The following is a 24,737-nucleotide window of genomic DNA, read 5'->3' on the forward strand; positions in this document are numbered from 1 at the left end:
ACAATTCATAAAACTCGCATCGCGCACACACACAGCAGTACTACGTACTTCGCCTCCAATTAAAGCACGTACAGTCACCTAACTGCATACTCAAACACAATCAATGTTCAAGTTCAAGCTTCCAAGCGCCTCCTCAAGATCAAGCTTCTCTTCAAATCCCTCTGCTTCTGCCACCATATCACCAAATTCGACCAGCGCGTAATCGCAATCAGCCACCCCGCGCATCGCTCTTTCAAACTCCCTCCTCAACCTGGACGTAGTTTTGCTATAGTTATCAACATTATCATTCACCACCTGCTGGCCATTATCCGCCACCAGACTATTCTGCACCTTCTTTGTATCGCTCACCAAGCCACGAATTCTCTCTAGCCTTTTAGTTATCTCCATCGCCTCGTCGAGGTAATGCTTGGACAGAGCCTGGACGCCAGTGGTAATCATATCAAAGAATTTGATACGATCAGCAAAGGGAGCGGGATTGGCGACGTGACTATCAAGCGCCACTTGAACGCGGCTCTGGTAATCGTAGTCGAGACTATCAAGGACTCTGTTAGATGTTGTCATTTTGAATTTTGGGGCGTTTTATTACTGATATAATTCAGATGATTTTGTGTGCGGGATATCGATGTAGGCGGTTAGTACTGTGTGAGTTTGATTGAGATTTTATACAGGAATAGGTCGTAATATATACTGATTTCTATATGGCTTTCAAAAGTAACTTAAGTAACTCCATATAGCTATATTTCAAATTTGAAACGACTGCTAAGATTAAGATTCAAGATCAAGCCTTAACTAAATTAGCTGCAAATGTCACAGTATATACAGCACTAATGGGCAGTCTTTGATTATAACGAGTCTAGTTAGAAATAATATAAATCAATCTAGATAGAAGACCGGCCAATAAATGAATAGAACGAAACGAAGTATCTCAGTCTCTAGATATAATGTGCTTCACACAACCGGACCGCGCGACCAACGAAACAGCTGAATTGACACGAGTCCGAGCTGCCTCCTTCACCGGCCGTGGCTATCAGTTCATAGCAAAAAAAAAAAAACCTATCCCGAGTGATATACTATGATGTTTCTTGTAAACGAGTGATAGATTGTGAAGAAAAGAACTCGCGAATGAACTCAGCTAGCAGTTTATCACGCGAATCGATTCAAGACGTATCTAGAACGTAGAATACCCATTCTTATGATCCTCCATGTTCTAACCTCATACGATACGAAAAAGAATTGTGTTCTCTCAACAGAACAAGTATTTGGAATCATTGATCTGCACGTAATCTCCCACAAATAGAGTCCATAATATAATAGATTTTAGTGTTAGAAAGTCTACCAAACAGAATCTTTTCATCCTCAAGAGCCACCACCAGAGGGCGACCGGTCCCATTTTACCCGATAGATACTGTGGCGTACAGAATAAATTATAATTCACATTGGTGCCCTCATAGGGAGTCACATACATAGCATATTGTGTAATGTCGATATATCATCCTACCCGAGGATACATAAGCCTTGTCCAGATGTTATAAGAGCACAGCAGATTAGTTTTGGGAGCACGACCGGCGATATATGCTTTTCCAGTCACTAATTAGTTGTGTGGATCTTTTCAGACGCTTCACGTTCGGTCCCCAAAGAGCAATTTATTGGTATGATACAAAATGGTTAAACCACCATCACTCATTTGGTGACCTTTCTTTCAATAGAAGTAGCAATCGGCCAATAACCAAGTCTTCAAGCCGCACTATACTTTCTCTCGTGTGTTTATCCACTCACGATAGATCGTATCCATCGCATTTTTCTGCTCAACCCACTCCTGGAGTATTTTAGTCAACAAGGTGGTCACATATCGCCTTCTACGAATTGTGGCCGGCTCTTCATCACTCCAGTTTAGATTCTTATAATTGTAGTCTTTGATCTCACGCTCGAAATCGGCGCTTCCAACAGCTTTCCCGTCAAATGTATAGGTATCCCATCCGCTGTAGTCTTCATCATCGACCAGCGTGGATATGTTCCTCTCAGCGTCGTGGTCGAGGACTTCCTGAAAAAAGTCTATTTTGGTGAAAATAGAGCCTCCACGGGTGATTAACGGGAAATTCTGCCAGACGGCGGGAGGAGTCCCCAAAAAGAGATACCTATTGATCGCCTCCCAGGCAATGACGCGATTATTGGGATCGGTGTTAGGGTCTTTGACCCGCGAAAGAAGATGTAAGACTGCGTTAATTTTGTTGCTCGGTTGCTGGAGCGGGTTTGACGACATTTTCCCTTTATATATACCAAGTGATATTAAGACTTGGTTTTATGGACAGACTTCAACTTGAGTAGAGGAGATAGAGGGAAGTGAGTTGTTAAATAAACAGATCTTTGGGTCTGTGGCGTGGGACGACTCTTTGTTTGATACGATAGCTTAACTAGGGCATTGAGATGGTGAACTCTAAATTTTGTCGTGGGTGAGGTGGTTTCTAGTACAAAGGAATTCGAAAGTTTGACGTCCAGAATAAAGAGCATTATTGAATTCTAGTTTTAGAGCGATACCGAAAGCGCTCGAGTCCACTATTCGAGGCAAACAAGATGTATGTTACCCACATCCATGGCCAAACATTCAGCTTATCGAACTAACTTTTGAAATTTACCGTGAGCGTTTTTATCTCGGTTGAAACGTTTTATGTACGATATATGAATGTCAGCCAGCTTGAGCACTAAGCTACATGTATGTAAGTGCATGTACATACATGTGTATGTGCATATACTACCACTAGAACCGTAGGACGGCACCTCTGTCAGCAGTATGCATGACGGGACGTCATGGCCGACACTAAGATCAACCTCGAGCCCTACATACTTCAAACAAACACACACCCATCCCCTCACAAACCGCAGCCAATATCTTCATCTGAGAAACACATCATCGAAATTTATCTAGAATTATCATCAGCTATCCAAACATGGATTTTCCGAAGGCAAATATGAGGAAAGATGACGGTTCTTTACGTTCACCCCCATATGTTAATGGGTACAAGCAAAAAAGATCTGCTTGCCTGAAGTCCGCTAGTACTGCTAGCTTTATCAAAGCCCAACACTATCCCCAAAGCCGTGGAAGGAATCTTGGCAGTATAGATATCTCCAGTCGAGTTGTGGAGAGGACGATTGCCAGATTGATTGAATTATTGGTTCCAAACAAAGAGGAGTGTGAAAAGGCAAGAGCCAGAGGAGATTCCGTGTTTACAACGAAGATGATAGATACAGGTAAGGTGGTAAACTCTTTCCGAATGTGCCGTTACCAACTTTTCAATAGGCAGCATTGTGGAAGTATTCTTCAAAATCGACTTGAGTGGGGGTAAACATAAGCTTGCCGAAGTAGGAACGGACACAAAAAACACTCACAGACTCGATATGCCACCTGGCTCCATTTATATCGCTTTGGATCTAAACTATAAACGGATGTTCGTGTACTTCAGCAAAGGTGTAGAGATGGTATACGGGCCATCTATTGGGAAATGGGTCCTAGACTCGACTACGTACAACATTGAAGAGTATGCAGAAATTCACCCTCCAGAGCTACCTCAGGACGAACATCACCTGGAGTACGAGAAGTGGCTCCTAACCAACCCACACCTTAGCTGGGCTCCCTGGTCCAGAGCTGGTGTATATCACTGGGGGTTCCGCCCCTTGATGGAGCTTGAATATACACATAAGGATGCATGCGTTGCCAGGGACACTTACAACCTACCATCTCATATACAACCAGTCCTTGCCGATCTACTCAAATCCTTTGGTAACATCACTCGCGCACAAAGGATCCTTTTAGGTGTGATAGATCATGATTACAGATACTACTGTCAGTCAATCGTTTCTGCTTGTCCGGAGAAGAGAAAGAAATTTTGGGCTACAGACGACAACCACGAGTGTTTCTCCCTTAGGACATGCACAGTGAATATCCCTTTTGAACCCAAATTTGACGGAGGGGATATCAAATCTGGGTGGGCTGTAATGGTGCCAATGGGAGAGTTTCGCGGTGGTGATCTCTGTATCAGGGAGATGGACAGAAGGTTTGTGTACAAACCTGGAGGCGTCTGTTTGATCAGACATGGCCGGCTGGACTTTTTTACCGCAAACTCAAAGGGTAGTCGATATTGTCTTGTTTCCACCGTTCAAGAAACACTAAAGGGGGAGTATTTCGATCGTCTGTGGGAGTTTTGATGTGGTTCTCCCTCTTCGTACACAAAGATTGGAGTCGTCAATTTGTATCCATAACCGCAAAAATAGTACCCCTCATCTCATTTTTTTCTTTTCTTTTTTTTCCAGCTCGAACCCAGTCTTTTGAAAGAGATGTTCTATATCACAATTAATCACGTACCAATATTAAGCTTATAACTACATACTCTAGTATGGTGAAGCGGACAATCTGATCCTTGTCTACTAAAGAGGACCCATCTTTCTCGAGGCCAAACAGGAACTACCAGATCTTGAAGATTGCGTTTATGGTAGGTGTACTGACACTAAGTTGAATTCTTCCTCTTCATTACGGCACTCGAAAAGTCTTTCATGAAGATGGAACCACCCTTATACTCTCATAAAACAATTAGCACCAATCTTTCTATGATACACCCTCAGCAGATACCGCGAATGGCAGGTCAGCTCAGGCGTTTATAATAAAAAGAGGGCGCCTATATACCGCACCGACTTGCGGCTGTCGCTAGGGCGCTGCTGTTACTTAAACGCCAAGAAAGTTCTTATCAAGGATACCAAGAGGAATATTTTTGAGAGCAGGGATTCGCTACTTACGACGTCCACCTGAGCCTATGATTTGAGATATCTGTGTATCCACTTCGGCATGTGAAATTGCGGGACCCCGCATCCGGTTTCACCAACCAGGTCTCAGCGGTGATGGTGGCAACCACCACAGGCACATGATATGTATCTAGTTCAGACGAACCCTGTGAAACCTGATTACATCATACAACCCCAGCCCGTCATGCTCTGCATAAATGGCCACCCGCCATCAGGGAAAAAAATATATATACATATGACGATAAAGCCATGATTATATAATATATCAACCTTATTTCTGTGATGTGCCGCCGGACTAACCAGTATAAGGTGCGCCAAGCATTGGGATGTATTACCTCGAGAGAAAGATATCGAACGATAATATGCTCGAAAATGCATAGGACTGAGTTCACATCTTATGGCTCACAGAGTATCACTCGTACATCCTACCACCCCATCATGTACTATCACTCGAGTTTATTGGTGTTTCTCAATCCCTGGTACCTACACTCTATGTTTGTAAATACGCTTGTGAATTATTCTCCAAACCCTCTTGGGCCCAGACACGTAATTTAGCACTCAATCCCTCTGGTTTTGCTGTTTAATGCGCAGCGACCTAGCTATCTTGTACTCCCACACAGCAAAGAAGGTTTTCTATTTGCCCCTTCAGAGAGCCAATGCAAACGCAGTGCGCATGGATGACTGAAGGCGAACCACCAACCATCCTAACTTACACGCCAAGTTCTTTGACCTAGGTGGCCCAGAGCACTTTACAAACGTCTCTCAATCTCAAATATTGGAGTCCGTGCATGCGGAATGCGGAACAAGAACAAGGTGGGGTACCCTAGATATGAATTCAATGTGGGGGCATTACAGGCATGTGTGGATGTACAAGCTTCACTTGCTGTCCATTTCCGCAGATACCCGATTGCGAGTAAGCTGAGCTGGTTCAATTCTTGTGAAACTACTCTCACTGATCTGAAGCATCAATTAACACAGGGTCAAATCTTACAATGCAGCAGAACGACTCGAGAGATATCTTCACGAAAGAAATACTCCGATTGGTCCAAGGCGCGAAAACTCAACCGTCAGCTCAGGCATTGATTGGGGGCCTCGCCATTGAGCGTACAACATTTCTCGCTAGAAGAATGATCCTCAAAATCTAAAATTACACTCCATCGAGATGCGCGCAGGAAATCTGTCCCCTCGAGGCACGTGAGGGAAGAACTTCAATGCCAACTACTCCAAGCCCCACCTGTACTGAGTTCCAATAACGTAACTACAATAGAGTTTCATCGGGGGCAAAATCCGTTCAAGCTTTCATGAACTACCGCGCAACACGCGACTTACGAGCGGTAGGTTGAGTAGGCCCTCGCCAAAATTGTACGTGCCCCGATATGAACTATAGTATAACTATCCCGGCTTGAATTGTGCGCACAACTTCTTCGGGCTCAATAGCGGATACCATATTACCATCGCGCCTTCAGGTACATTTGGCAGGTGCTATCTATTCTCAGGACATGCAGCGGTCATAGGAATAGAGCAAGCTCTTAAATCCACCCATCACGACAAGACTCCACCTCATTGAGACAACGAAGTGCGGAATTTCAACACCACCAAGTTCTTGGTGCATTCCAATCATTTCACGGACAAAAGATCACAAGCTCCATAAGAAGAGTACGCATTAAGCCGTCTATAACCATCGAAAGACGGTGAGAGATTGAGCCAGCAAATAGGAGATGGAAGAGTTGCGTTGGAATCCAGCCCTCGGCCCCGGATATCCAAACCAAACACGCAGATTGGATAATTTGAACAAATCCTTTCCGATTGCCATTAAATGTACTTTACAGTCTCCATCGTTATTATGCTCATGTTCTATAACGCCCCAAGATGTCTACCCTACATGTAAATAATAATACAGGGGAAAAAAGAAAAAAATAACAAAAAGCCCAGTGAGCTTAAAGGCTCTACACCTTCTATATATCCCACACCTCCAATGCAATTAATGAATTAAACAAAAAAACAAAAAATCCCACACCTCCACATAGAATCAAATTAAACTCACTGGCCAGTTAAAAGATCATAAACCTATTCTATCCCTTCAAAACAACTTTAACACCCTTCCCCCTCCCCAATACTCGTACAACACCAGTCAAACCTCTCGCCTCCGCCAGCTTTCCCGGTGTAAGACACCACTCTCCGTCTGCATCGACATCCGCCCCGCCCCGCATTAATACCTCAACAACCTCAACAACGCCCGCCATTGCCGCCACATGTAGAGGCGTATACTTCCACCCATTTCTCACGTTTACCTGCGCCCCGTTATCCAGCAGAATTCCCGCCACTGCTGCAGCACACGGAGATACCCCAGAAACAGCGATATGCAGCGGTGTGTCGCCTTTATTGTTTCCAATATCTAGTGGGGACTCATACCCAAGCAGCAAATTAAGAAGCCGTGTTTCTGTTTCCCAGCTTCGGAATGGTAGTGGTAGCCAAGCAAGTTTCCGCTTTCCCGCAAGACTATTTGCCCGAATCACTGCGGCATGAACTGCTGTATTACCAAAGGCATCTTGGATGTCACACTTGGCACCTGCATCCAGTAGAAGCCGCACGATCTCCTCGTCGCCACGAGCGATCGCATGGTGGAGTGCTGTGGTACATGAAGGGGACGGACGATTGCGTGTGTGAGTTGCAACTGTATTGATGTCTGCATTTTTGGGGTGTGAGGAGAGTAGGAGACGTATGAGCGGTATGTGCCCGTTCATAGAAGCCCATTGGAGAGATGTAAGGGTTTCTTTTGGTGATATTGATACTGGGAGGTGAGCGTATGTGTGGAGTGTGGGGGTTAAAAGGCGGTTAAGACGTCGATTTATCAGTATCAAGCTGTGGATATGGCTAGCACGGTCGAGGTGGGTTGATATTATGAGAAGGAGCTCGTTAGGGAGGGATAGGAGGCCCGTTGATTGCGCTGTGTGTTCGAACAACTGTAGCTGTGTGTATGACTGTGAGGAGCCCATGATTCTAGGTATATATGAGTAAGATATCGAAAAGATCTTTGAGAGTGGGAGGAGAAAAAAATGGTGAATGGGGTAGGATATATACATGATCGAGGGGAGATCTAGGGTACGTGGTTTGGTAACATTATCTTGGAATATATTAATTATATCGGATGAAGGGGTGTGAGGGCGCAAGCTGCGAGGGTGTGTGGGTCAGTATCATCGGCCGCGGTTGATCGGGCTCGAGGTTGTTTGTTCTATTCTATTTAGGATACTACATTAGTATTCGGTCATTATCTCTAATCATGAAAGCCAAACAACCACGCAAACACCACGTACGTAGCACCATTCCGCAGCAGTGACTCCTCTCCACAGGCGAAAACCTACCATGCACGCATCGTGCTCCCATGCCTTGGTAAGTGTGTGTATGGCACATACCCATGGCCCATATTTCCATCTTTCGTGAGTTAAGGCCTTAAGAGCAACTTGTTTTTCCTATGCCTATGTGCTCCCCATTCGTACCCACCCCTAACCACACTCTCGGTACGTACCCGCACCCGGGGTCGGTCAAAGTCAGCTGTCAAATGCGCGTGTCAACGGTTTCTGCAACCCCTAAATCAACGCGAACCAGTTAGCTTATTAGCGCCTAGCTAGACTCATGTGCCCGTCTAAGGATCTCAAAAGTTGGCTCGGAAATAAAACAACCGCGAGTACCGAAAAGATCCACCTATCATAATCATTCCCCCCATCCCTGCACGGCGTTTTTCGCGAACCAAGGAAAGAAGACCGTTGAGTTTCCTTCGAGAACGAAAAGAAAAACAGGGAACAAAGGGAAAATTAAAAGACCTCTCCCTTACGTGAGGTTGATCCTTCGTTCGTCTGTCGTCTGTATTAACTATCTCCTACTTCCACGCCTTGGACGGAGTCAGCTTCCGTTCAAATCGCCTAGCAAGCGAGGAACTCGCCGGTTAGGTTCTAGAAGCGAAATCGTGAGGGTGGCTTTCTGTTGTGCACTTTTGGACGCGTGATTTTTTGCCCTGTGGCGTTCTGCGAGGTACAGCAGCGAGTTCCAAAGGTGGTAAATATATCTACATACCATCGTACGACTGCATGGTAAGAACGATGCAAGAGTTTTTAATACTCTAGTCCAATCCAAACACGTATGTACCTAGCTCATTTCTTCTCTGCATAAGTGGATTCCGGTTTATCCTCCATGATCCAGGTGGTTGCGGCCCTCAAATCTCTCATCCTCCAGTTGCCTGCTGCTCCTCCTCCTGTTGATTTGTTTGGCGTTATGGTTACTGTTACGGTGGCCCCGGACCCCACAATCAAGCCACGCTGTTTCCCGGTTTGTCGTACGCTCAGCCCTAGCCCTGCACTGGTCCATCCTGGTACTCCCCACTTTAAGATGAACCCTGTCCTGTCTCGCTTGACAGACATTCCCGTCTAGATAAGACATCCATCGTAATACCGCCAAAACACGAAAAATTGGCTATCTCCGTCCAGGGACTACCGCTTGAATAATTGGTTGGATGGCATCGATCTACATCAGAAGTTTCCCATACAAGTAATTCTGATCTAGCCAATTTTTCTTGTTATGGCGGTATGTAGATACATCAGAACAAGTCCAAGAGCGGTGAGAATGGAAATGGACTCGGGGCTGAACGAACGCCTCCCCCTGGGGCACTCTGGACGAAATTTGGAGAGCTGCTGCAACTGCACGCGATATCTATCGTGCTGCACACACAGATGCCGAGAAAGTTGCCCTGAAAATCGGGCAGGCCAAGATGTGCGCACTACGACCAGAAAGCACTTTATCCACATGGAGGTCCTCGCCTAAGATTCCTACGCGGAGGTATGGTCTAGATATCTGCCGATTCTTGGTTTCTATCGGGCCAAACACAAGATTCGTCAGACTGGCCATGAACGGCTACATACTGGGGGGCGGTGGCTGTGGGTATGCTTCGACCTTGGAGAGATATTTATGTTTGGGGCAAAATTTGTGGCATTTTTTGTTGAGTACAGATCAGCAACGAGGAAACCTTAAAACCAGTCATGCTGGTTAGCACATCAAAGATCTGCATTGCGAGATCCAAGCGAAGGGTCGAATTCATTGCAACGGGATTAATCCAGGAATAAGTCGAGTCCCATGCCTCCCGTTGATTAATCAGTCTTTAATATCAAATTGATCTACATTTATGTCTAGAACATGTAGCTCCGGCCGTACCCTAATTTCAAAACTATCGATACTTTTCTACAAAGCTCATGATTTATCGGTTCAACCTCAGTTCCCGGACGTCCTTTTCACGTCCAACCAAGAAAGCTCCTCATGACCAGAATGCTAATTACCTACCTAATATACATGTATATACATAGTCAATCGGGGGGTCATCAGCTAAAGGGGCTGAACAGCGAAGGCTTTCTTTCGGCCAATCGAACCCCACATCACGGTTCTTCGTTTGACCTCTTCCCCCCACACAGCCTCCATGAATCACTTCATCTACCGCGCCTATACTTGTCCTGCCAGGCCACCAATCAAGAAGGCGTAGGTCGTACAACGCGCCACACAGTCGAGCCCCCCATTCATTATGTGATCAAGCCTTCCGTCAGTTATGTGCTACGGTCCATGACCAAAACTCCCAGAATAGCTTCCATAGACATAAAAGTATCCACCCGTAGCGCGACCCGCTGAAAATTAGTATGTGTGTAGGAATCGGAGAAACATCGTCAGGTGCTTTAATTTAGGCACGAGCCTTTCCTCCCCCGAGTGGCCTAGATAGCAGGAGGAAATATGCGGCTTCTTCAGCATAGGACGAGTATGATTCCGATCACAAAGGCGTATGTCTTAGGGTGTAGGTAGTAATTACCTTTGGGTATTCGAAGAATTAGTGGTTTAATCATAGAATATCACTCGCTTGTTGGTCTAGCCACATGTTGTTGTTTTTTTTTGTTTGTTTAATTCATTCTAGCCACATGTTAGGGCAGAGCCTGTGGACGTAGCGTAGCTTAGTGCGGATGGTCTACACACCAAAAGTCACTCTTCAAAACCAGTGATATATGTAAACCAGTTTTATTCCCTCTACCGCTATTCTCTCTCACTCTCTTCCTCCCTTCCTCACTACTATTATTCTAGATTCCACCCCTCCTCAAATCCACGAAATCAACCGTACATAGTCCACTCAATGATCCAGATCTCATCTATAAATTATGCCGACCACCTACTTTCAACCTTTTCATTATCTGTACAACTAACACATTGCAACTCCGAGCTCTACAGCCAGTCAACCTTTGTGAATACTCAGCAGTCTGTCACTGGGCTTCGATACGCAACACTAAATAATGCCAATGGCTCACATGTAGAATGGTTCGACATTCTAAGAGCTCTAGTGATGAGAGGATGTCGCCCTCCAACAACGATTTTCCCATGTGGATGGGTATCTACATATCCCTGGCCGGAACTCCATGGCCCCACACCAAGATAGATGGCGAAGATTACTTATGGTGGAGCTTAGCTTGCAATGCGAAGGAAATAGGATGCAATCTGGATTACCATGATGCTTCGTCGATTGTGTTTTAGGCATACCCACGCCACGAAAAGAGAGACAGGCTACTATACCTTCTTCAATATATACTGCCTGGGACTTGTGAGAACACTTGAATAGAGTCATCCGAACTAACGCCATAAGTAGTCCAAAGGAAATAGATAATTCCATCGATTGGGATCATGGATCTGAGATACCTGTTATGGTTCCTGTCCAGGTTGGTTTCGTTGCCTATGCCTACTCTCAAATCAGTACGCTTAAAACAGTTTCATCGGACCTGATCGACTCACGGGAGAGAGCTTACCATCGCCGAATAGTCATTCAAATCGCGAACCGGTCGCATCCCCTCTAATTAACCCAGTTATCTTTAGTCCAAAAGAACCATCAGCAAGGCTATAATGCATAACTCGAGCCTATTAATACACCTGTTCGTGGTGCCACCCCGAATAACACTCCTCTAACAAAATTACGGTAATTATATATCGGGTTAATAAATGGGGATGCTAGCGGAAAACCATTTGAGCTCTTCCTAGTATAAAACAAATCTTTGCATATAAATTGCGACAGACAGTACATACATCTTGCTATAAGAACTGGAATTTAACCATGAAAAACGCTCATTTATGATAGGAAATTTCCACAGCACGTCCCTTCTAGATTCCTGACATATATATATCCCCTTCGTAATCTAAAAATACACCACTTTCCCTCGCTAAATAGTACACTTCGGGGGTTTCTGGACTCTCTTCCTTCTTGACAACTTCCTCTTCTTTCTTAACAGCTTTCTCTTCTTTCTTCACAGCTTCCTCTTCTTTCTCGACAAGTTCCCCTGCTTTCAGGACGGCTCCTTCTTTTGCTAGAGCGACTGGTCTACCCTGCCGTTCAATACGCACATAGCGGGCCCCAATGGTACGCTGGCGTTTTGAGGGTGCTGGTGTTGGTGTTGAAAACCAAGATTCGTGGTCGTCTTCGTTTTCATCTCCGTCGGTGTAGTCATCGAAGGCTGAACGCTGACGCTTTGAGGGTGTATCTTCCTTCTTCTCGCTCTTAAGCTTTAGATGACTTTCATGTTCTTTTCTACCGGTATCGATATCCAACATTAACTCATCGCGTTGCTTATTGCCTTTCTCCCATGTCCTTTCCTCCCTCCAAACCTCAAGATCTTCCTCAAATACCTGCTCATCATCATCACCATCGTCATCTCCATTGTAGCCCCAGTCCGAAGAGGCATCAATTGCCTCCTGAAGGCCTTTCGCCACTACTTCACTCTTCTTCTCATTATCTAGGATATTCTCTTCTTCTGAGTCGTCACCCTTCTCCTCCCTGGTTAACTTGACTTCCTCATGGCCGTCCTCAGGTAAGAATCCTGCGTCAAACGAGCTACATGTAGTATCGCTGCCTTTTTCTTGGCTTTCCAATTCTTCTCCGTCATATTCAGGGATATGTTTACTCATCGAGGCTAGTTCGCATGTTCCCGCTTCACTTGGTGTGTCCCCTTCCCCATCCGTCATCTCCCCCCCTGCTGTCACATCTGTCACCTCTTCCACTTGCGTCGCCTCTTCTTCTTCCTCTTCCTCTTCTCCATCTTCCTCTTGCTCATCTTCCTCTCGCTCGTCCTCCTCTACATCTTCCACGACCTCCCCTGCTATTTCATGATGCTCATCATCTGAAGAGGAATCTTCATCGAATCGGATCTTCGCAAGGTCAAATGGGTTTTTGTAACGGCGAATAAGTTCTTTCACGACTTCCGCGACGACCTCTCTACCAGGAGGGCCAAGTTTCCCCGGAACCAGCTCTAGTTTCCGGAGATGTCTCTGCCGAATTTCTAAATTTTCGGACAAGTGCGCCGTTTTCACGTGCTGGCGCAGGGATCCCGCACAGCTGTCGGATATGCGTTTACCGCAGATTCGGCCCTTCTTGTTGATGATGATTCGGCAAATGCTCTCTCGAGGATAGATGGAGAATTCCCCTTCGATTGGCCACGGGGGGAAATCCCTGTCACGGTATATTGTGTTCAAGGCTTTTTGGGCGGTCATATTTTTCCCTAAGGAGTTATTGTAAGTCAATGCCGACTTTTATATGATATAATACAATCAGGAGTCCTAACTTGTTTGATCAAGAAATTCACCATGGATTTTGTAGACTCGTGCGGGAAATATCTCAGTCATTGTAAACTTGTGATTGAATCGGACCAATATCTGCTTGTGGCTGGTAGCTCGTAATTTCTGGGGAGTCTTTGGATAAATATCCAAGCCGTTTAGCTTCAGTACACTCAATTCAAGTCCTATCTCGAGGGGCTGGAATTGAATGCTGTTGACTCAGGTGACTGAAAAGAAAAACATCTAAGCCCCCAAACCAGTGTGTTGGCCGGTTACTCTCATAATTCATTGCACAACATCTGACGAGTGACGTTATGTGTTCCTACGAACCGGCCTCGAGGACCACAAATCTTGGCTTAGAATGCACGTCGAGTGACAATGCATGACTCACACATAAATAAATCCGGCTGGTTATCAAATTTCTATGATGTTCAAAAGCAGTCATATAGATCTGCTGTCCTATGACTCTATGTCAAGAATACATCCGACGAACAAGCCGGAAATGATTTTTTCATCTTTGATTATCAGATCTCAGCCCCGCGCCATATCTTGCTATCGATAAGAAAGTGGCAGAAATCGCAGTGGCTGGAATTCGCTGATTAGTTAATTCAGCGTGACTCTTTATGTTGAGCTGATCGCAGAATCGAGTCAGGCTTCTGGGTGAAAATGAAATGTGGTGGCTGGATCGTGACTCGATAGCTCCGGTTAGCGCGTGTGATTAGTCATCAGCGCTGCAGAGGACAGATGAACTGAATATCCGAATTAATCCGGCGAGATTTGCAGATGTATGCATCGGATTGCAGTTATTTCGGAGTACCTCTACGGACCAACTAATGGTGAAAGGGACATGATTTCTCATAGTAAATTAGGGGCTTTTCCGGTAGTTAAATTGCTAAATAGCTCTTCTAGAGGGAGTAGAAACAGGATTTTCTGCAGCTAGATTACGGGAGTCACCAAGAAACCTAGAACCCACCCGGAGAGACTACAGAGTATTACAGCCGTTTCTGGTGGTTTACATAGCTCACATTATTCCAGGACTGTCATTACCTAGCATTCCTTCTTTCAATCTCTGAATCTTACGGTGTGATACTCGTCTCCGACAGTCTGGTGGACCTGGAAGCTATTGTCTTAGTCATAAATAAGCTTTTTCGTCTGAACTTCTTGATAGACTTGGCCAGGTATTCTACCTTTTAGGGATGAGGATAGATGTTGTTATAATCCCCGGAATTCTCAATCTCTTCAAAACTACGTTTCATGTTGGGCGTTGTGGTCTCTGAAACAGCCAGGCAGGGAAAGTCCAACTATCGTCGTGTTACAGTTAGGCTTGGCGCCGTCGTGCCACCCTCCGGTCAAGACATTGGTAAGGTTACAACGTATCCGAAATAGAACACACCTCCATTTACCTACTATTTCATGACTGTCGGGGGATTAATAATTACCGGCCAAAGTATACAGTGCTTGGTTGTGGATTTGCAGCTGCTGCCAGCGCTATTACTAGGCACGGTATCATACTACATTAAAGTGCAGCTCGAGACGTCTACTATCGAACACGAGGGAGGCATCACACCGGTTATCTGGAAACTGCTGATCAGGAACTAAGGTTGGAATATTCTTCAGCAGGCAACCCCAGCCCCTCAGCAATTAATTCACTGTGGAGCCGAAGTTCTCATCCGAGGTTTTTTACTACACGTATATATTTACGTACAGCTGCCAAGAGAAATATACCTACCGAAGCTTCGCCGAACACGATTAGAAATCAACGCAACCACAGCCATTTGTTGGTAATTACCGAGTGCTGTCTGATAAATTAGCGCTCTTACCTAGATAATTGATCTAATAAACTATATATTTTTCAGCTGGAGCTAGCCGTGGATGGGGACTCACCTAGATATAGAGATGTAGATCATGATATGACTAGGTTGCAGTCAACCGTTTTGGATGTTACTACTATTTAAAACCTGCTCAACTCGAGAGAATTTTAGGGCCTGAAATCTCAAGAGTAGCCTCTGGACGACTTGGAGTCTGTCCGTCCTACGTAGTTAGGGAGAGGAATAAATCCCCTTCCGTCGATAAGCCTGAGTGTAAGGACAAGGCACGTTTAAGCTTAACTTAAATATCATTACCCATGCATTCACCCAGTGTGCATATAGGGCAATTATGACGATGATCCCTCGAATGCAGTATATCTCTACAGCATCTCCAAAAGTCACCACAGCACTCACCCCCCGGTGAGAAAACCTAATGACAAACACTCTATCACAGCCTCGGTGATGGCAGATATAAGACGAAACACATACACATCCCAACCCGCGCCTCTCACCGCAGGCCCAAAACAGTGCTAGCAGCACACCCAAGGCATACCGGAACCTCCGGCAAGGCCAAGCTTCCCATATAAACCTACTTGACCATCCCAAGAAGAAGAATTAACCCACACTCCTGCGTAGTTTCTGGCGAACTCACGCTAACACTCCACGGTCCTTACCTCGTACACACGATCAATTCAGCAGGCTGAAGAAAAATTAAACACCAACCGCATCAATTAATCCAACTTTTCCACACTCGTTTTTATACACAACCACTACTGCAAGCCAGTAGTCCAATCTATCCCAGCCTAGTCCAGCCAAACCCAGCCCACCCGCCCAAAAATGCTCCCATTCAAATACGTCCTCTGCCTCCTCCTTGGCACCTCGGCCGTCGTCTTCGCCGCCCCCGCCGCCCTGCCCGTCGCCAACCCCATTCCGGCGCCCCGCGCCTCCCCAACGCCGTCCGCAGAGCCCGAGCCCTTCTGGTTCCTGATCCCACGGTTGATTGGCGCCATCGCGCGGCCGATTGCGAAAGCCGTGGCCAAGGGGGCGGCCAAGAAAGCCGCCAAGAAGGTGGCCCAGAAGGCGACACCGAAGAATGTGGCAAAGACCGCGAACAAGGCCGTCAAGGGCGCGAACAAGGCGAACGATGCGCATCAGCAGAACAAGCAGAGGCAGCAGCAGAAGAAGAAGAAGGGGAAGAGGGCGGTTCTGAAGCCGGTGGCGAAGGGGGGGAGGACGGAGAAGTCGGAGCGGGGGCCGGATAGGAGTGGGAGGAAGGGAGGGAAGTCGGAGAAGAAGAGGAATTAGTGAGGGTGTTTGAGTCTTTGTTTGCGGTTTGAGATTTGGGTTTGAGGGGTTTGGGGTTTTTGTTTGTGGGAGGGGTTCGGAGTTTGTAATTATATGGCAGAATATGGTTGTGCTTTAAGCTTATCAATATAAAAATCACATGAAAACCTGAAGTTCGAGCTAGTACATATCTCAATTGCAAAGATCAGATCAAAGCTTTCAATCTATATCCGTCTTGATATGCATATACCCGTGGCCGCATCCCCACGATTCGTTATCTACACATATATGCAGTACGTGAACTCAATTTGCAATTTGAGAGACCGTATAACAAATCGTACCTTCGGGTCAAATATACTTCCCCTCCCCCGTACGTCGTCGAACGGGTTATTTATACCCCTTTCATCCGAATCCTCCATCCTAGCTAGACCATCGACCTAGCTACATCTGTATAGCAGTGTAGTGAAACACCATGACTTCGACACCAGTTCTTATTTGTAGCCCAGCCGGTAACTCGAACCCCCGGCCAACACTCCCCACTGTATAAACCATCCATATCACTCGGCCCTATATTCTGTAGGTACGGCGGCTGGTCCAACGGAACACATCAACTCCACGTCTTTCAAGAAAATGCACACCAACCTGAATTCGAACCTCGCACCACTCCTTGTGATTGTGCTGGTGCTTGTGTGTATCTCCAGTGCGAGCGCAGCACCGACACGAGAACCAAAGACCGATTGGATCAAGCTTGCGCAGAAGAACACGGAGTCGAATGGGCCGTAGGTTTGGCCTTAGGGTGGGAAAGAGGGAGGGGAAAGAGGGAGGGGTGAGGGGTGAGGGGTGAGGGGTGAGGGGTGAGGGTGGAATGGGATAGTGGGAGGCTGTGTGTGGTATCTAGAATGCACGGTGCTTTGAGTTTTGTAATATGGACAGATACTAATATATATATATACGAGCCCCCCATGGAGTTAGCAACAGCAAATGAAAGAAGGTGAACATGGGGTTGGACGTGGCCCAGCGGTATAGAGCTCACACTCTGTACCGAACTTGTGAGCGTTCAACCCCCCTCCGGACGTAGAAAAGACGTAGCAACCGAGGCCTAGGCGGTGTTGTGAACTTTTTTGCTCTTTTTTGTTTTGTTTTGTAAATTATTGATGTCGAGCGGGTTGTTTTTTTTTTTATTATATATATATAATGCCCATCTTAATTTATGCTATCAATTCAAACCAGGTTGATGAATGAAATAAAGCCTTACGTTCCTTTTTCCTGCTACTCGGAGCTGGAACCGTCTTCCCCTTGAAAATACATTCTCGGGCGGAGTAAACAGAGCAATCATTTACTGAAGGGCTGTTCCGGCATATTCTAGTACACTCTCAATGTTACATGTAGGAAGCCTGGGTGCAGGACCAATCATCGCCCGCCATTTGCGAAATTTCTTTTCGTCCTGACCTTTTATATATATATATTTTTTTAAAATCATGTAGTTTTATTGATTCTAGGTACAAAACTCTGCATGCAGTCATAGACTATGGCATAAAAGGACCTTTTATATATTAGGAGATATATAATATATATATTATTACCGGTACATGATCAGACCAGCTGGTATTCCATTGGACTTCACTGAGTACTTGAAACATACGTTCTCCTGTAACTGGCACAACGTCCCCAACACCCCAATTGCATGTAACCTACACCCACTCCCCATTCGACTTCCTCCTTCTCCCATGCTTATCCACGGCCCCATCCCCACAATTCTCCGCCTTTCCCTTACACGCCCTTGCCGCGGCCATCACTCTCGGGGGCTTCGGGTGCGCGCCTGATGATGACTCCAGTTTGATGGACTTAAGAGCGGGATTTATCGCAGCGGGATTTATCGTGGCGGGATTCATCGTGGCGGCAGCGGGGTGGAGTGTTAATACGACGGCGATAAGGAGGAGGAGGAGGAAGCGGTGGGAGTGCATTGTGTATCTAGGTCTTGGTGTAGATGTTAGTAATATTGGCTGGCCGGCAGTGTGTGGTGGTGTTTCGGATCCGGTTGTGGTTGGAGGCTTGAATTGGAGGACTGTATTGGAGAGGGAGGGGGATGATTTTATTGACTTTTAATTGGATTCTGGAGAAATGGCTTTTACAGGTATATATATAATCTGAATGCCCTGGATATCTACGCGTACTTGGGATGCGAGAATACCGGATAAGTCATGATGAACTCGAGTACTCTTTAGTTCACGGCCGGTACTGGGTGGGCCTCTTACGGCGGGAGCGGCGATGGCGGAGGCGGGGATGGGGCAAATGCGCTCTTGAATAAAAGTTATTACCTAATATAGAGAGAGTGAGCTCAAGTATCCAGGTTCTTACAATATTGGTATGTATACTCACTATCACGCATGATATTCCGGCCAGCACCGAGATGTTTCACAGTTACACCCACCGGTCAGCGTTACACAACCGCCCGGTCAGTGGCTGCTTACAGTATCCGGTAGAATTATTGCAAAAGTCAGAGCTAAAAGAGTGGATTTGTTGGTCTGTGCTCGCAGCAAAAACCTTTTAAGGGCCAATAGGACTATCGGGTCACGGAGAACCCACTTTCGCAATAATTTTACCAGATACTGTATATTAGTTCGCGCCACACCACACGACAACCCTGGCCCTGCCTGCCAAGCAAAATGGCGCTTCTACGATATCGCCGCCGGTGGGATCTTTTCAGAAGACATGAATAATGGCTCGATGTATGTACTTTTGTTTGGCGAATAAGGCTTTGATATCGGACCCGGGTCAGACGTCGCGCGCCAAACACCCCCCAGCCAGCCAACCCCAAAGCGAGACCAAAATTACCTCGAGATGACCACGCCTCAAAACCCATACTCTGAGCGGTAATAGATTTGAATAACTCCAATACAATTCCTGATTGCCTCCTCCTGATCCCCCTTTTTTTTCCTACTGGTGAAGATAATAGGCTTCACCAAATATCACTCGATCCTATTTCGGTTAGAGTTGTTTTTGTTACTACATGTAATTAATAAATCTGGTTAGGGCCGTTAGACCTCATCCCGCCCAACGTCTTCCCACTTCCTTTACCCAGAGATTTACTCATGCAAAAGAGGCGGTTAGTGGGTTACTTAAGCAAGACGAGTGATCGATGTTTCAGAGCTACACATAGCCCCCCCAAAATGCATAAAGACCACCGCGCTCTAACAGAGTAGCCCCCAGCGCGGCTATCTGATCTCCGTCCAAGCCACGGTCCCGTTCGGTATCATCCGCACCCGTCTCCGCCGACGATATGGCTGCCAACTTTGACCCATGGCATCTATCACCTACTCCAGTGCCCAGTGCCCATAGTCATTCCAGGTCGTCCCAGGCGCACATTACTATTCTCAGACTCCAGCGGCCAGTGTCAGACCAACATCCCGGACTGCTCGGGCGACGCAAGATATCCGGCTATCCGGCCAAACCGGAAAACCGATCATTACCACCGCCAGGGTTAGGTTTCTAACTGTTTCAGCTGATCAGGCCACCCACACATAAAGCTGGAGGGCTTCTTTTATTGCTTTTTTTGTGAGTTTGAGCATTTTGATAGGTCAAGAACGGTGTTTCGGCCGCCTTGTAAGTTGTTTCGCGCGGATACGGGTGTGATATATATCTGCTTTTATGTCAGCCTTGTTAACCAGCAAGAGCTTCCATGTGGTACTTAGGCCACCCATATCCACCCTCCAAGTGAAATTAAAGCGACCACCTGAATTTCCTATATCAACTTCTCCCCTCCCGCCCTCAAACAGCTAGCTCCCGCCAACACACCCACCCAACATGACCACCACCCACCCCCTCTTTCAAATCACCGCCATCCCCAACTCGGGCCTCGGCGCCGTCGCCACAGCCCCCATCACGCGCGGCACGCTCCTCATCTCCGAAGCCGCACTCTTCCTGCTCACCGCCGACTTCCTCACCACCGCTGCCGCCAACGCCGGCATCGCCGCCAAGCTCCGCACGCTCTCCCCGCCGCAGCTGCACGCCTTCCTCGCACTCACAAATGCGCACACTGCCGACACCACCCACCCGTTCGCGGGGATCGTGCGCACAAACGCGCTCCCCTGCGGCGTCGACGCCGTCGAGTGCGGCGTGTTCCTGACATGTTCACGCTTCAACCACAGCTGCAATCCGAACGCGAATTACTGCTGGAACGAAAAGACGCGGCAGGAGGTGGTGCACGCGGTGAAGGACATTGCCGCGGGCGAGCAGATCTCCGTATCGTATCTCGACGAGGAGGCAACGAACTATCCGCGCGCGCAGCGCCAGCAGCGGCTCAAGAAGGACTTCGGCTTCGAGTGCCGGTGCAGTGTTTGTTCCGGGGATGCGGCGGCCGTTGCGGCGAGCGACGGGCGGCGGAGTGAGGTGGGGAGGCTGGATGCGCTGGTGGGTGGGGGGAGGCTGATGATGGGGAGCCCGCAGAAGGCGCTGGGGTGCTGTAAGAGGATGTTGGCGCTGCTGGGGGAGGAGGGGATACAGGATGTGAGCCTGTATCGGACGTACTATGATGCATTCCAGATCTGTGTTGCGCATGGGGATTTGGCGAGGGCAGCAGTGCTGGCGCGGTTGGGCGTGGCGGTGAAGGTGGCGTGCCATGGGAGTGAGGCAGTCGAGGATGAGCTGTGGACGTATATAAGGTCGCCGGAGAAGCATCGGTTGGCGTCCATGTCGAGAAGGTGGGCGACAAAGGTGGGCGATGCGAAGGAGATTGGGAGTGAGGGCTTTGAGGAGTGGCTTTGGGCGAGGGCCCGTTGAGGATGATAATGGATAGTCAATATATATGTGATATATGTGAGCTCTCGTTTGCTTGATATAAACAGGTTTCCCAGTGTCTGTTTCTTCATGTCAGCCAGCAATTCCCATCCTGACCTCATTTCCTGTAGCTATCCGGCCGGAGCTTGATTGATCATTACCTATCTGCAATATCCCTACTATAGACATGTTCACTGCCGCCCGAGCTCTCCCATAAGTATCACTAGAGTACCCACCCTATATCAATATGCATATCCAGCCAGAGATCCCAAGAGCATGCATATCCATACCACCTCCGAGAATAAAATACCACCCGCCCGCCACCAGAGCCAAAACCAATAAACAATTCTGATACGCGATCGATCTCCAAGTCTCTTCCCCTCAAGAATAACACCCTGACCGCTAGTACTCTCGGCGGAGTTTCTGGGTAGCGGTCTTTTGTATCGGTGGGCTGATACCTCAGCAAAGGTTTCTTTTTTGGCATCATCGTTGTGTATAGTGTTGTATTGTGTAGTTGAGTGGTGATTGACTATGAAGTTGATTCCAGCCTATTGGGGTGAGCTGTAGGTGTGTAGCTCTGGCGGGGTTAATACGACACTTGTTCTCAATTCACACGAAGGACAGAATGTACTCTAGACTGAGTAATAAGTACTGCATACATGACCTAGAGTAATCTCATTTCGGGTGTCTTATATTATTACAATGATTTCTGGCCGGTTCTTCAAGTAGGTGAGTGGTGATAATCTCCCATCCGGAGATTGGATCCCGCCTTGGACTTTGGAGCTGACGATTATATTTACCATTCTTTTTTGCTCTCTTACTAAACGTGTATACTGAGAAGCGCATGTAGTAACATATAATTCTTTGAGTCACGGCGTTACTTGTGAGGTTATTTGTCCCGTTAAGACTACGTACATAAGTAATTTGGGGTAATTTGTGAAGATATAGATACATTAACACCAACAACCCCAGCACCACCACGTATCGTATACTCAGACTTAACACTACCCCGCACTCTAACCTCCTCAATCCTCTTCCTAGACACCGTTCACCAAACACCCACCCACTTCCGGAACCGAGTGACACCCCATGACTCACCCGATCGTTTCGACCACATCTCTATGCGCCCAGCGCCGCACTATCCCCGCTTTTTCACGGCGGAGGAGTACAACAACGTAAGATATATACCATTCTCTACATGAAAGATTTCATATGTCCGCAACTGATCGACCGCCGATGATGAAATTCAAAGGGTGGGTGGCAACATCAACGACTGGACGGAATGCAACGGGCCCCCCATCACAAAAGACATCCCCATATTGCGAATGCCGGCGAACTCGCCCATTTCGCTCCTAGAACAGAGGGTGCTGTACGGTTTTGCTCTCTCCCCCGGCCAGTGGGCCAGTTAGATTGTGAGAAGTGAGAGTGAGGTGGGTGTGGGCGAGAGGAGTGAAAGAAAGAATGAACAAGTAGCCCCATCATGAATATGATACGAAGAGCACTTAAAAAAAGCATCTCGCTCAATCAGAAGCACCGTAGTTCATGGAGCTACTGTTTCAATAACCGTTGTTTGGCCAATGGGCCCGCCGATTACTCGGGTCCAAGAGCCGTGATCAGCACCATTGCACCATTGAGTAATCCTATATCGTGCCCTACGAATCGCGAGAGGGAGCGACCCCTCTTTCATGGTGCTTGGCGGGTGTGCTTAATAGGTCATAAATCCCCACATTGTTGGTGCTGCTGGTGCCCCTCCTTGATAGCGACGGTGGTGGTCGTGGGAGTTGGTATCGTTCTGGCAGTGCTCCGATGCTTGAAGATTAGCAGTTAATGTTTGGTATCTGATGGGAGGGGGAGGGGGAGAGGGAGAGGGAGAGGGAGAGGGCTTGAGTTGGGATGGACGTTTGGGCGTTTCGATAGAAGAGCTTGATGGATAACGTTAACGGTCCGTCCCGAATACGCCAAGGAGCTATCGTTCGGCAGACTCGACGGATACGTCCTCCAGGAAAGCTTGTGTTAGTGTTTACTCTCCGAGAAACCGGGCGGAACGTTGGTCGTGCAGTAGCCATGGTGGGGGTGGAGCTTGAGCTTGAGCTTGAGCTGGCGATATCGATAAGCTTATCGGTTTCAGTGAGGGGCAGCACGTATGCTAGCTTGCTGGATTGAGAAGGCCTAGGAGAGGCAGAAGAAGAAGAAGAAGAAGAAGAAGAGACCTCTATTTGAAATTGATTAGATGAGATCCACCCGTGTTGGCATCAAGAAACAACATACCGAGTCAAAAAAGGAACTGGCTTCACCCTTCGGTTGGAACCTTTCGTCTCCCGACATCTGGCCTTTGGGGAAACGATACATGTATCTCTCTCGACATCAAGCTTCTCACTACTACATGTAGCTATCCGCTCGGAAGGAGCTACTCTCAGTATTCATCCCTCACAATATGCCCCTCCCCCTCCCGCAGAAGAAACACTCACCTATTCCCGAAGTTCTCGGTATCCCACTTCCTGCCTCGAGCCCCCGTACGCGCACGCAGCTATCCGGCATATCGAGCTACATGCAACTTAATTGCGGCCAAAGACACCCAAAACAATATGACTTGTTACGTCATGACCATTGCATTCTAGAATGTACACCAAGGCATCTGTCCTGCATCTCACAATCGATATCTCAACCACCGTTATACTTGTTACTCACGAGTAACAAACAAACAGTACCAACCATTCCAGCTTCATCTAGAATGAGGTTGAACTTGAGATACAACCTCTGGTTGTAACGTGAAGTATCATATTGACAGTATTTAGGTTCAATATTTCATGATGGACCCAGCTAGAAGCATCTTGAAAATGATATATTAGTGATATATAGTGAGCAGCATATCCAATCCAATCCCCACTAAACAGAGGAATACTGAGTCTATGTAGCTAAAGATAACTTCTATCTACATTAATTGCACAGCGCCTACAATAATGTCGAACTCTGATACTTCGTCCCCCACCACTACCAGCGCCGTAGGTGGAGACATCTTTGGCGAATACACACTCGATCAGCAACATACTGGCAGCGAGGTAAATACAGATACAGATACGAATGGAGAGACAGATTCAGATTATACAGACCCACCACCACCATTACCGCCCATCGTAACCAATGAAGTCTACTCACGCATACCCATGCCAGTCGCTGGTAGTCGCCGGTCCTACATTGTACCCCGCAGCGAAACTGGATATCACCATGATGAAGATGATAATAACGAAGATATCGATTATGATGAATCTGCCACAGTCCACGCAGAAGAGGTGAGAGAGAGGTTCAGGAAGGGTGTGAGGAGGGTCATTTGTGTGGTGCGGATGATGAAAGAGATGCCTGGCGAAACGTGGAGAAAGAGTTTGGGGGAAACTTGGTAGAAGGAGAGTTTTGAGAGAGAAAAAAAGGGTATCTTGGAGAAATGGCTGGGAAGTACCTACCGCG

The 24,737-nt window shown here is 47.1% G+C and overlaps 9 protein-coding genes across 9 annotated transcripts; 4 read left to right on the top strand and 5 right to left on the bottom strand.

The window, feature by feature from the left end:
- Positions 1–90: 90 nt before the first annotated feature.
- On the bottom strand, positions 91–561 carry LAJ45_08454 (uncharacterized protein; the record flags this gene model as incomplete). The annotated part of the gene is made up of 1 exon (XM_046118004.1): positions 91–561. One exon carries the CDS (start codon positions 559–561, stop codon positions 91–93), a length of 471 nt encoding a protein of 156 aa, XP_045968930.1.
- Positions 562–1,744: 1,183 nt separating this feature from the next.
- On the bottom strand, positions 1,745–2,260 carry LAJ45_08455 (uncharacterized protein; the record flags this gene model as incomplete). Its single annotated transcript, XM_046118005.1, has 1 exon — positions 1,745–2,260. One exon carries the CDS (start codon positions 2,258–2,260, stop codon positions 1,745–1,747), a length of 516 nt encoding a protein of 171 aa, XP_045968931.1.
- A 4,603-nt stretch (positions 2,261–6,863) lies between these two features.
- Positions 6,864–8,164, bottom strand: LAJ45_08456 (uncharacterized protein; the record flags this gene model as incomplete). The annotated part of the gene is made up of 3 exons (XM_046118006.1): positions 6,864–7,791; positions 7,873–7,962; positions 8,154–8,164. The coding sequence occupies 3 exons, from the start codon at positions 8,162–8,164 to the stop codon at positions 6,864–6,866; spliced, it is 1,029 nt and encodes a 342-aa protein (XP_045968932.1).
- Positions 8,165–9,553: 1,389 nt separating this feature from the next.
- LAJ45_08457 (uncharacterized protein) lies at positions 9,554–9,905 on the top strand (the record flags this gene model as incomplete). The annotated part of the gene is made up of 2 exons (XM_046118007.1): positions 9,554–9,723; positions 9,797–9,905. The coding sequence occupies 2 exons, from the start codon at positions 9,554–9,556 to the stop codon at positions 9,903–9,905; spliced, it is 279 nt and encodes a 92-aa protein (XP_045968933.1).
- Positions 9,906–11,961: 2,056 nt separating this feature from the next.
- LAJ45_08458 (uncharacterized protein) lies at positions 11,962–13,344 on the bottom strand (the record flags this gene model as incomplete). Its single annotated transcript, XM_046118008.1, has 1 exon — positions 11,962–13,344. One exon carries the CDS (start codon positions 13,342–13,344, stop codon positions 11,962–11,964), a length of 1,383 nt encoding a protein of 460 aa, XP_045968934.1.
- Positions 13,345–16,052: 2,708 nt separating this feature from the next.
- Positions 16,053–16,520, top strand: LAJ45_08459 (uncharacterized protein; the record flags this gene model as incomplete). Its single annotated transcript, XM_046118009.1, has 1 exon — positions 16,053–16,520. One exon carries the CDS (start codon positions 16,053–16,055, stop codon positions 16,518–16,520), a length of 468 nt encoding a protein of 155 aa, XP_045968935.1.
- A 1,670-nt stretch (positions 16,521–18,190) lies between these two features.
- On the bottom strand, positions 18,191–18,463 carry LAJ45_08460 (uncharacterized protein; the record flags this gene model as incomplete). Its single annotated transcript, XM_046118010.1, has 1 exon — positions 18,191–18,463. The coding sequence occupies one exon, from the start codon at positions 18,461–18,463 to the stop codon at positions 18,191–18,193; it is 273 nt and encodes a 90-aa protein (XP_045968936.1).
- Positions 18,464–20,303: 1,840 nt separating this feature from the next.
- LAJ45_08461 (uncharacterized protein) lies at positions 20,304–21,278 on the top strand (the record flags this gene model as incomplete). The annotated part of the gene is made up of 1 exon (XM_046118011.1): positions 20,304–21,278. One exon carries the CDS (start codon positions 20,304–20,306, stop codon positions 21,276–21,278), a length of 975 nt encoding a protein of 324 aa, XP_045968937.1.
- A 2,957-nt stretch (positions 21,279–24,235) lies between these two features.
- On the top strand, positions 24,236–24,673 carry LAJ45_08462 (uncharacterized protein; the record flags this gene model as incomplete). Its single annotated transcript, XM_046118012.1, has 1 exon — positions 24,236–24,673. One exon carries the CDS (start codon positions 24,236–24,238, stop codon positions 24,671–24,673), a length of 438 nt encoding a protein of 145 aa, XP_045968938.1.
- Positions 24,674–24,737: the final 64 nt, after the last annotated feature.

The sequence above is a fragment of the Morchella importuna genome (genome assembly GCF_003444635.1).
Source record: "Morchella importuna strain M04M26 chromosome Unknown Morimp01GS029, whole genome shotgun sequence".
Classification (NCBI taxonomy): Eukaryota; Fungi; Ascomycota; class Pezizomycetes; order Pezizales; family Morchellaceae; genus Morchella; species Morchella importuna.